Source organism: Embiotoca jacksoni, unplaced genomic scaffold (assembly GCF_022577435.1).
Source record: "Embiotoca jacksoni isolate LCO1_2020_lvr unplaced genomic scaffold, fEmbJac1.0.p SCAF_14, whole genome shotgun sequence".
Classification (NCBI taxonomy): Eukaryota; Metazoa; Chordata; class Actinopteri; family Embiotocidae; genus Embiotoca; species Embiotoca jacksoni.
In genome coordinates, this window is record NW_027185274.1 from 15,434,949 (window position 1) to 15,447,294 (window position 12,346).

Here is a 12,346-nt window from a genome sequence, read left to right on the forward strand (position 1 = left end):
GTTGGCTATGTGACTAGAAAAGACTGAAAGGATTAAAATGATGATTATGTGAGATCAGTGATGGAGCAACCATTTATACCCTGCACTGCATTAGATGGTTGAATTGAATGTGAGGGGTTAAATGCTTTGACACAGGGTACAGTCTGTGCAGCCTGCTGGCTCAGTAATCTGCAGAAGTTCTGATGCTTCATGTAATGATGAATTTGAGTCAGCTACAGAAAAGTCAGCAGGTTATTTCAGGACAACTACAAGCAGACCCAGAGGTTAACCTAAAGACCTAAATAGGTGGTGCAATACCGCTGACTGTCTCGTATCTCTGTGAAGTCAACCATTGTAAAGTGGTAGACATACAGTAATGCCACGAAAGTTCCCTAAACTTTGCCTAACCTCCTTTATCTCTCCAACCAGGCGTCTACAGCTGCTGCTGCTGCAGCTGCCCGACCTGATAAGGCCAAGAGAACAGTAGGTGGGTGAGCAAGTGATAAAGAGACAGCGACTCAAACAGAGAGCAAGAAAGATGCAGAGAGGCTCTGAGAGAAGCAGAGAACCATTAAGGAGGAGACAGGAAAAAGAGAAAGACATTAAATATGAAAAGGAAAGGCAAAAATAAACTCTGACATGGCGACAGAAAAAAAAGGAAGGGAATGTTAAGAAGCACTAATGGAGAGGGCAGAGACGGAGATGCGTGACAGCTGGCAGACAGGGAGGGCGTTGCTGCTCTGCTTGGCCCAGTCTCACTGCACCTCAGCAAGCCAGATGGACTAATTTGCCCCTCAGTGCCCTTCACCAAGTCAACACACACATGTACACAGTCCAATTTATATATATTCAAGGGAACACACGTCTGTCTACGAAGTAAATACATGCTCTGTACCACAATCATCGTACTTCAAACCTAGCCCTGCAGAACCAACATGTTTTTATCCTTGTTTTATGTGCTAATGTTGGATTACTGTATAATTTCGTGAAGAAAGAAAAAAAAAAAAGATATATTCAAATACACACAGCAGGCAACATGAGACTAGAGTCGTATTTCTTCTGAAAGCCTGTTGTGCTCCCTAACATGTCAATATGTGTGTTGTGCTCCCATCGCTCCCCAGAAAAAGCAAAAAAAAAATCCCTCTGTGATACAGGAACTCCCTCTAGTGGCATAATTCAGCTACTACATCATAGATCTCAGATCAGCACCACGGCAGTGGACAGCTCCATTAGTCAAAATGCAGTCTGGCAAGACACTAAAAACACTAAAACTGGACTACATCCTGACATCCAGGATTAAGGCATCTCACATTTTTAATGATTAACAAACAAACCTCTTGTGTAGATTTTAGATCTTTTTTTGCTGAATGTTTGTTTTCATCTTCATTTCTCAAGTAGTTTAGTGGCAATCCTGCTAGAAAAACATTCAGCCAGTCTCCAAAGCCTTTTGATTGATGTCTAGTTATAAAAAGACATCTATCATCTAGACAGTCTAAAATTGAAGCTGCATTGGTCTGTGTGTCCATGTGCCTGTGTGTGTGTGTGTCCTCACTCTTGTGTGTGAGCATGTGTGTGTAATTGCTGGCTGGCCGTGTTGATGCAGTACAGTATTATGAAACAATAAAATTCAGACAGCTGATTCATATGTGGGCATAAAAGCCAGAGTTTTGTTAGGTTCCTCCTTAATGAAACCTATAATTTCCGCCTCCCTCTATGGTGTCGCTATAGAGCAGAGGGATCGATCATAAAGAGAGACATCTAGAGCTGCTCTATTTTGCAGGATTGCCATGGCAATGAGTGAGCTAAGTTAGAGTGAAAGAACATGCACACAGTAAAGAGTCGCATGCCAGCCTCGTCTTTCTGCTGAGAACAGTGCGCTCGACCCTGTTGAAGACATGCAAGGTTGAAAAAGAAAGACACACCCATACAAAGACCTGGTTTTCAAGCACACGCCAACAAACTCACACACATGCTGCGGTGTCATGCAGCAAAGCTTTGTCAAAGACTGATGTTATAGTCACAAAGGTTAGAAATTCAATCACTTTAGAGATGGCTTCCACATCACTGTGTCTCAAGAAAATATGACTCCATCCCTTGGGTGTGTGTGTGTGTGTGTGTGTGTGTGTGTGTGTGTGTGTGTGTGTGTGTGTGTGTGTGTGTGTGTGTGTGTGTGTGTGTGTGCGCGCGCGTAAGAGCATCCATGAATATAGACCCGTGGTGCGTGTTTGGAATGTATCGCTGGGTCAACAGAAATGAAACTGTTAGAAATTCAAACAGGGTAGAGCTGTCACATTCAGCAAAAACATTACAGAATAGAAACAACAATAAACAAAAGAGAGAGAAAAGGACAGCGAGAGAAAGTGTGTGAATTGTTAAGATGATTTAGCGGATTTCATTGGACAATTGCAATCAATCAAATAAAACAAAAAAAGTAATGAAATCACACTGAGCGTCACTTTCTCACACAGGAGAGTAGATCTACAGCATCAGCACATTCAACCGGTGAACCAACGTCTGCTTTTCATCTTCCTTTCCTCTCAACCGCTCTCCTCTATCTCCCTTGACCTTAGGGTCGTAATGCACACAATCTCTCTCTCTCTTTCTCTCAGTGATGATCATCTGCCCTTGTCAGCAGGTCTAAGTCACTGAGCTAAGCATTTCCCTGCCATCCCAAAGGACCTCAAACACAAACAATCTCTACTGCATGCGTCTGCTTGCTGTATATGTGCCGTCGTATACGTGTTTACCTGACAGCTCTGAAGACGGCGTATATTCCTTCTTGCCGCTCACCACTCTGAATTCTCTTCACTCATAACCTACCTGACCTCTTTTTATCCACAAGAATCCAAATCAAACAGTCTTCTTCAGTGTGAAAGCTTTTCTCTGTAACGATTGAGTGAACAAGTACCACCTAAGTGTTCTCATACACAGAACTCTCCCAGCCGTCTCTGAGATTTAACCTGCCTGTTGACTTCAGGCCCAGAGATTAGTAGCGAAGTGTACACACACTTGCTATTCAGCCAGAAGAGCTGCAGACGACGTCAGTATAGAATTATAATGACCACAACAGACGCAGTAGAGAAAATCCTGGGGATTTACTGTGGTCTGGTTAAATGGAAGATGAGAAGATGTGCTGAATGAGAATGGCTGTTCCAATGATTTCGATTCTCAGTGTGCCCTTGCTGTGAGAGTGTGTGCTTCTGTCAGTCTGCATCCTTGTATATTTACTCGTCAGAAGAGGCTGGCTGTGAGTTTGCATAGAAAAGACATTATCTGAGAGGTACTGCCCCCTTCTGGACAGGGATGGGACGATATGAGTTATTTCACATTCACCACATCAGGCAGCAAATAACCAAAAACACACCAACTATAAAACATCTTAATACAGCTGTCAGAAACATAAAATACAATTTTACCTAATAACACACACATCACTGTATTGTTCATGTCACAGTGTAATAAAAAAATAAATAAAAAAAAGTGACCCTCTCAGCTAATAACGTTAACAAAAGATAATTGGAGTCAGGAGCTATAAAACCCGGAAAAGCCAAAGACTGGAAGTGTGGGTTATAATCACTTTGACTTTGCTATACACAAGAAGCATGTGCTGATGCCCAGTACAAGCAAATAAATAAATAAACGACTTATGAGCAAGAGTTGTTGATTTGCATAAAGCTTTAAAGCGTTACAAAGTAACCACAGTGATTAACTACTGTGGCTGCTCCCCCTAGAAGTGGCTGCCCAGCAAAAATGATGCCAAAAGCACAACACAGAATGCAGAATGAGGTAAAATGGACACCCAGAATTACACCCAAAGGTTTCAAGGAATCAGTTGAGCTTGTTAACGTTTCTGTTCATAAGTGTATTTCATTCAAATCATCGAATGGGCATGATGTCTCTGGCAAGAAGCCACAGAGAAAAAAACATGGCACAGCTCAAGTTAACCAAAGAGCACTTTAAGAATCTACAATGATACTGGAAAATAAGTATTTTAGACTGTTTAGAGTATTTTATAAGATGAATTGTTTGGAAAGAACACGCAGTATCATGTGTGGATTGAACTGTGCATACCTACATTGAAACCATCACCCCAAAGATGACGTACGGCGGGGACGTCATGATTTGCTTTGCTGCCTCTAGGCTTAGACAGTTTAGCATCATCATGAGGAAAATACGTTTTTATCACATTTATCAAGATGTCTGATGGGGTAATCTCAAAGTGGCTGTACATCAACCGAAGGAAACTGGATGATGCAGCGGTACAGTGACTCATCCAGGTAAATCTACGACAGAATTACTTCAAAAACAATAGAAGTCCACCATTTGGAGCGGCTCAGTCGGAGCCCAGACATCTGCCTCCGTTGAGCTGCTTCAGAAAGCACACAAAGAATAAGTCTGAGCTGAGGCAGTTTCTACCCAGATTCCTCCTGACACTGAAAATATCAATAAAGGCATGCAAAGTTATAAATGTTTGTGTGTTATTAGCTGAGGCACATTGTGTTCGTTTGTAATTGTGACTTATATGAAGCACAGATAACATTTTATGATGAATTAATGGCAACAAGTTCAGATACACTTTCTTGCCACGCTACATGCCACACACTTGTCGGCTCATATAAATCCGGATTGACATACTTCAACACAAATGAAATTACTGCAAGAGCCAACATGTGTCCATCAGCAGTCCTTCAACTCTCTGAACGCACACACATCCTCAGACACGCGGCCGCCTCAAACTCTGTCACTCATGTGACATGCTGTCATGGTGTCCGAATGTCCCACATTTGTAAAGGCCAATATGTCTGACATGAGTATGACTTACCGGGGTGCTGCCATCGGACAGGGTCATCATGCTGATGGACATGCTCATCTTGTCAGAGGAGGAGAGGGAGGGTGGGGAGGGGCTCCTTTTCTCCACTTCCTGTCTCTGCAGGAAGTTGCGCCAAGCCCGCTGGATACTATATGTAGTAATGAAGACAAAAATACAGTGTAAACACAGTATGGATGATGACTCCAAGCTTTTATAAATAGCATCAATGCTCAATGCATTAATACCGTAATACAACCTGGAGCCGTGGTTATCACCTTTTTTGGTTGGTGAACCCTTAAAATGAAGCAATGCAGACTTGGGAACTCATTATGGTTGTAACCAATTCTAAAAAGAGGGATTTTCCATTAAGACTGTTTGATGTCAATGACAGTCAGAGAAAATGCTCAATATCAGTAGTGTTTTTTTTCCTCTTATCCCTTAAGGATCTTGTAACCTGTCAGATTTATTATGTGACCCTGTGGAGGGTCCTTAAACCTCAGGTTGGGAACAGCTGTCTCGAAGGAAGCGTAAAAAAGACACTCATTAGGATTTCAAAAAGGTTGTTTTCTGTTCTGTTGGAATTTTATTACAACTTTATTATACATTATACATTATTGTATGTAATCAAATTGAAGTCCATAACTGCTCATTTTCAGCCAGAGATAAAAGGATATACTTACATTAACACTTTGTTCTCAATACGTGGCAGGTTGATGTTAATGCTGTTGTCGAGGTCCGTAGTCAGATGATCACTGAGCAGGAGAGAAGGGGCACAGTGTTAGAGGACAATCAGAGGACGGACACACATGCACAAACACACACACGCACACACACACACACACACACACACACACACACACACACACACACACACACACACACACACACACACACACAGAGAGATACAGGTCCAATCTGAGTCATCAGTAATTAAACAGTGATGCCTCGGCCCCATCTGCAGAGAAATTAACTTTTGCAGTAGCACAAGAGCAGGCTGCGCTCTCTGTGTCTGCGTATATTATTGTTTGTGTCGGTGAACAAACCCACCTCTGCAGCTGGAAACCTTCATTATGCTTGTAGCCACTCTGGAGGCTCTTCAGCTGATTCTGTGTGAAAGAGACAGACAAACATAAAAGTCATGCAGCCAGGAATAAGAAAGCAGTTAACATCTCATGGGAGATGGGAGGGGATCCTTGCAGTTTGTTTGCGCAGGTGTGTGTGTGTGTGTGTGTGTGTGTGTGTGTGTGTGTGTGTGTGTGTGTGTGTGTGTGTGTGTGTGTGTGTGTGTGTGTGTGTGTGTGTGTGCAAATATAAGTGAATGTGTGGTGGATGTGCGATCATTGTGCTGAGCTCAGGGACCCCTGAAGCAAGTGGTTTGGCAGCATTTTGGCTCAGTTAGATGTTTTCTTGTGAAGTCAGTGAAGAGAGCTTTGGAAAAACTCGGCCAAATCTGCTGCCTTAGCATTTCTAGGCATTGGGCCCAGGAGCGCAGAGAGAAAAAAAAAGCAAAGCAAAGAAGATGCAGACGGACATAATTCATGTCACTATAGCACAGCTGTACAAATGTGGCAGACACGTTGGAGATTAGAACGGCGAAACTATACACATTACTAAAAATGACTTTTAGCTCCGTTTTCCGCTCCTCGCCAGCTGCTCTCTTCCCTTCAGGATCCATTCTTGTGTTTTAATAGTGCTGTATAATGAGGACAGGCCTGCCTCTACATAATTGAGCAGAGTAATTCAATTACAAAGGAGCAACAAAGTTTAAGTGGAGCAGTTCTTCCTGATGAGCCAAGAGGGCCACATCAGGAAACTGAGCATCTACCAGCTTCATCACAGTGCATTTGTGCATGTGTGTGTGTTCACAGTGAAACCTGCAAAATTCCTCACTTTTATTTGGCTTTCTGTTAGATTAAACAATTGCTGCATAACAACCAACGCAAAAATGTATATATTTCATCTTTAGGTAGCAGATTGCTCTGTAAAGAAAGCCACACAAAGAATGATATTAAATCTGTTACATATAATACCATACTAAACTCTATACTACAGTGGTTACTTACTCTTTTAGTCGTAGATGTTTATCATCACATAGCAATCTATACACAAAAAATGATGAGTGTCCTTTTGAAGTGTAAATGAGTAAATATAGTATATAGTGTATACATATATATATATATTTATGCATATATATGTGTCTCACTGAATTTTAAACTTAACACAAAGTCGCTGATGAAACACACCACCTTTAAAAAAAGATCTTGTTTGGCAGTTTGTCTAATTTCAGTGTGCCAGGCAGTGTTGTTTTTCTCATTACTCTGCCTTCCAGAAGGAACAAGCAGCTCATTAGACAGAATCAAGGACTTTGACGAGTGATCAATGATTGCTTCAAGGACCTTTTTTTCATCTCTGTCTGTCTATCTTTCTTTCTCAAATTCTCTATGATGGAAAGGGGATCGATGAAAGCATAAGTGTAGCTCGAGCCAATGCTGCCTGAATGCTCTTTTGCTTTGAGAGACAGTCTCACTTCGACTTTTCCAAATACACCTTAAAGCTTTCCTGGACAGACAGGGATCTCTCTCTCTCTCATACAGTCCATCAGTGCCAAACATATTCCGCCTTACACATTTAAACAGACCTTCAAAGAAGCCTTTAGGGAATTTTGAGACAGACACGGTGAGAGGATGAAAAGAGCAGAAGTATGTGAAATAAAGAAAGAGGACTAAACTTAAAAGACACTAAAATAACTTCAAGTCAGTGAGACGCAGAGGAAAAAGTTGGGCAGTGACAGAGACAACAGACATGATATGAGATATGAGCAGGTGACAATGAAGGAGCGATAAGCCAAGTATACATGTTTGTGTGTGTGTGTGTGTGTGTCAGTGTGTGTTTGATTGTTCTGGGTAATAGAGTTGCTCAGAGTTACTGATGTCTGTCACAGGCCAGGCCAGTCAAACTATTAGGCCACCTCAGAAAAAAAGCACAAATTTGCACACACACACACACACACACACACACACACACACACACACACACACACACACACACACACACACACACACACACACACACACACACACACATAAAAGAACACATAAAAGAACACATAAAGGCATACACACAGCAATAGTAGATTATATTTGTTTGACAAAGTAAACAGTAAATTGTGGCAAAAAAAACAGCTGATGATTATGTTATTGCTGCAGATGAACATATTACAGTTTGTTATACATGCCTCAGAACAATTTATATGTTGATATTTGGTTTATACATTTTGATATAATTTTTTTAAATTAAACCGATTCAAATTTCTATTAAGCTTTTGGTGCAGGTGAACGTGGTAAATGTCTGATTCCATTGAAATGTCAAATATGACTCCCCGAACAAATTACAGAGGGCTTTTTTCCTCTTCTTTTTATGTTTTCTGATGAAACGATTAATAATAAATACATTAAAATTCCATCAATTGATTACGGCAGTGAATTAAATTTTAAGTTTGTTTTCAATGATCGACTGCAGGCTGAAGTTTATGAATAGTACCTTTGAGGATGTAATTTTTTCTCGACCTTCTCATTGGTGCAAAGTCTGTGTGTGTGTGTGTGTGTGTGTGTGTGTGTGTGTGTGTGTGTGTGTGTGTGTGTGTGCGTGCAAAACAGAAACACCAACAGTGATATCCGGGACGCATTATTCACCACTTAAACAAAATCCTGACCTCAGCAGGACATTTACGATGATCTTAATACACAGTATTGATCTCAAAATCATTAGCCGTATACATCTTGCAATTACTGTGTACCAAACCAGAAGCTGAATGTTTGTCAAAATCTGTATATTTGGTCCTGTCCGAAAGGATCCCTCCTGTTATCCATACTTGAATCTCTCCATCTCTGCCTCAGTGGAAAACCCCATCCCATACCTGGAGTAGGAATGCCAAAAAAAAAAAAAAGTACCGGAACATAAACCAAATGTTTGCATAATTTAGTGGCAGAGTTGACAGAAAATCTATAGTCATTTTGGGCTTTGGCAGTGCCAAGGAGGCTAGTATTGATTAGTGTGTGTATATACATGTGTGTGTTGGTGGATTTATGGTAGAGTCAGGCAGAGTAGAGAGAGAAGGATGCAGGGAGGAAGACAGAGAGGCTGATGGAGAAGGGACCTTGAACCCACAGGACATAACGCAGAAACAGAGGAAATAGAGTTAAAGACAGTCGAACCTCTTTCACTATCTGTCCTCACCTCACTCTCTCTCTACTCCTTCAGCAAGCTTTTCTTCTTATCTCCACTTTCCCCAAAAATTATGAAAATACAATAAAACTCGGCAATGGGAAGAGAAAGCACACTATTAAGAGAGACGATAAAGGTAAAAATAATAACACTGCGCTATCTATATCTCACTATATATCGATAAATAAATGTCGCAAGAAGAGGTGGTATTGAGAGCTGCACACATGGTCATTAATAATGGGCTTGACAGGATTGTCAAGCAGGACAAGTGGGGTGAGCCCAGCCCATTTGAGGGATATTTACAACAGCAGGTCTTTAGGAAGGCCAAATCCATATGATACTGCCATCCTGCCCTGACTACTCTGAACAATGGTTGTGAGCTCTCGCCTTTAGGCTGCAGCTATTGTCACAGCAAACTCAGATTAAACTTGAGTTTATTACGATGTTCTGATCATTCACTCATATATTCATTTATCCATTAGTAGGTGTGTGTGTGTGTGTGTGCGCGTGTGTGTGTGTGTGTGTGTGTGTGTGTGTGTGTGTGTGTGTGTGTGTTTTAACCATTGTGTAACACCCAGTTCACTTGGTGAAATACAGATTAAATGTGTAATGTAGGTTTGGACCAGATGGTAAGGTTCGACTGATTGGAGCAAATGAGCCAAACTCAGCAAATGTACTTTTATAACAAATACTGCATTTATTAAGTGTGGTGGAACCCGTTACCTTTAAAATGACAACCACACACTGAAATACAACAACCAGACGTCCATTTTGACGGTTAATTATCAAGGTTTCTTTTCTGTTTACAACACTACTGAAAGCAAGCATCCAAGTTCAAGTTTGGAGGACGGGGAGAAAAAAAAACAACAACTCCTTTTCCTCGCGCTAGTCACAGCAGCCACAAGGGGACAGAACTCGCTGTCTTTCCCTCCACAGATTAAATCAAATTCACCTGGCTTTCAAATTAGTCAACAACACAAATATCTTTTGCACACTTCAAAATAAACACACTTCTTTTATGCAGGATTATGAATCTCAGTAGGCCTCTGTATTGACAGGGTTACACCTGCTTGCAGTAGTGTGACTCACATGGCATGTGTCCTATAAATTGGGTTTTTTTTTTAGGTAAACAGATGGTTTATTTCCTATATGCAATGTATGTTTAGTATGTGACATGTTTTTAAAGAACAGGATTTTAGGATGAATTATATTGTGTTGTGTTTCTATTTTTCTACTTACAACTATTGTCTCCATATTGAACAATATATTAGATTAACAAACGGAGTTTTTCATGTGTTTTCCCAAAGTTTAAGTAATAGGCAGTTTTTTGACGGCACTATATACTATATGGCCTGTCTTGAGTACAAAACCACTGTTTGTATCATATTGTATTGCGTATGCTGATCTGTACTATTTGCTGCTACACCTCTGAAATGGTGTTTTTTATTGTTCTTACGTACTTTTTAGTGTTTTTGTTTTAACTGCCTCATAGTTGTTTTTATGATTTGTCTTTTTTATTGCCTTCCAGTTGTGTGCAGTGTCCCTACTACCTTATTGTCTTGTTAATATAATGTTTTAAAACCTGGCTGCACATCAAAATTTCTATAATAGGACCATAAAGAGTGACCTAACCTGACTTGAATTCAAAGAAGAAAAAGACTATAGCATGAAAAAGGCATCGTGGAGATGTTTGTGGTATTTTCGCGTCTAAAATCAGAGGTTTAATCCATCATAATCAGCTCGAAGAGAAAAGAGACAGTTTTAGATTAATAATTTCACATTTTGTCATATAGGATAAGCTTGGTGCAGATTCATCACCTACTCCATATAAAACACACAGCATGTGTGAAGGGTGATATGCTTGACAGTTGTTTAGGGGGTTAAAAAAGAAGAAAATATGAAAGTGGGTTCTTCATAAGAAGAACGGGCCTGTGGGCTCTGAAAAAATTAAACTGGACCAACGCCAGCCAGTCAGAGAAACACAGAAAAGAGAGAAATGGCCTTCCTGGGAAGTGGCCTTCATCTCTCCGGTGCATGGGGTGTAAATCTGTCCCTTGTGCCTCCAACTGATCCACACACACATACTAACACTCACACACATGATTTAAATAGCTCTCCTGCTCCTTTAAACGCCCCCTTAACTCAGTTCAGGAGACAGTGACAGGCAAAGAGGAGACAAATGCTCTCACACAGATACATGCACATGCACATACACTTTAAGAGCTTATAAAAACACAGTTGTAATCCATTTCATTGCCATATGATTTTTTTTCAACTCTGTTGCTCTTATGAGGTCACTATCTTCTTCTTTTCTCCCTACAACATCACAAACATGATCTAGTGTTGTTTCCCTTCTGTGAGTATACTCTCGTCTCCTCTTGTTTGTCTTGTATTCCCTCCACAGTCGCTCAGTCTAAGTTGGTTTTCCTCTACAATACTTGATGAGCTTCCTGATGTGAAGTGCTGGTAACAGATTTCTAGTTATCATTTTACCATCGTCCAGCACTGTTCAACGCTGGCCAGCTGTGTTTGCTTTCCTGATAAACTCAATTAACACTGGCATACAGTCTCTAGAATGGTGCACAAACACAGACATTTATGTAGGACACACACACACACACACACACACACACACACACACACACACACACACACACACACACACACATATATATAGTTTATACCTACAACCTACCTGGATAATTCAAGTTACTTTAAAAAGGTGTAGACATAACATGTAACAACATACAAAGCAATATATCAAAATCAAATAAAGACAAAAGGAGATGAACCTATGAAATAAAAACAACAACAATAACAACTCAATACAGGGGACATACAATTTGTATATTTTCTGAGAGTATTAAAATGTACATTAAATTGTCAAAAGTGCTCTTCACTGTCGTAAAAATGTAAGAAGTAAGAAGTGCAGTGTACAATATATCTCTTTGAACTGCAGTGAAGTGCAAGTATGAAGAATAAAATGGAAAATAATCAAGTAAAGTACAATTAAGTGGGTAAAATTTATACTGAAGTACAGTGCTCAAGTAAATTTACGCTTTCATTTCACCGCTCCCTCTTAGTTCAGTAGGAACTCAGAAAAATACATCAGCCATCATAAAAAAAAAGAAAAAAGGAATAAGACAAATAAAATCTACTTCTCCCTCTACATGCATGGATCATTGCTTTCTAGCTCTATTTGGACAGTGCCCAGACACTCCTAATGTAATAATGGCATAACCTTTGGTTATAGTTATTCCAGTCACCTTTCAGCCAAAAAGCTGTCATGACCTGGTCCTCCACTGATGGTAACCTAACTGGTTTAAACACCAT

The 12,346-nt window shown here is 40.4% G+C and overlaps 1 protein-coding gene across 1 annotated transcript in view; it reads right to left on the reverse strand.

Annotated features, from left to right (window-relative positions):
* The window catches only part of schip1 (schwannomin interacting protein 1), a 191,696-nt gene that overhangs the window by 126,481 nt on the left and 52,869 nt on the right, over positions 1 to 12,346 (reverse strand). The window contains exons 6-8 of the mRNA XM_069148227.1: positions 5,837 to 5,895; positions 5,470 to 5,541; positions 4,802 to 4,937 (exon numbers count right to left, since the gene is read on the reverse strand). Of these exons, the coding sequence (XP_069004328.1) occupies positions 4,802 to 4,937; positions 5,470 to 5,541; positions 5,837 to 5,895 (267 nt within the window). The remainder of the gene's footprint in view (positions 1 to 4,801; positions 4,938 to 5,469; positions 5,542 to 5,836; positions 5,896 to 12,346) is intronic.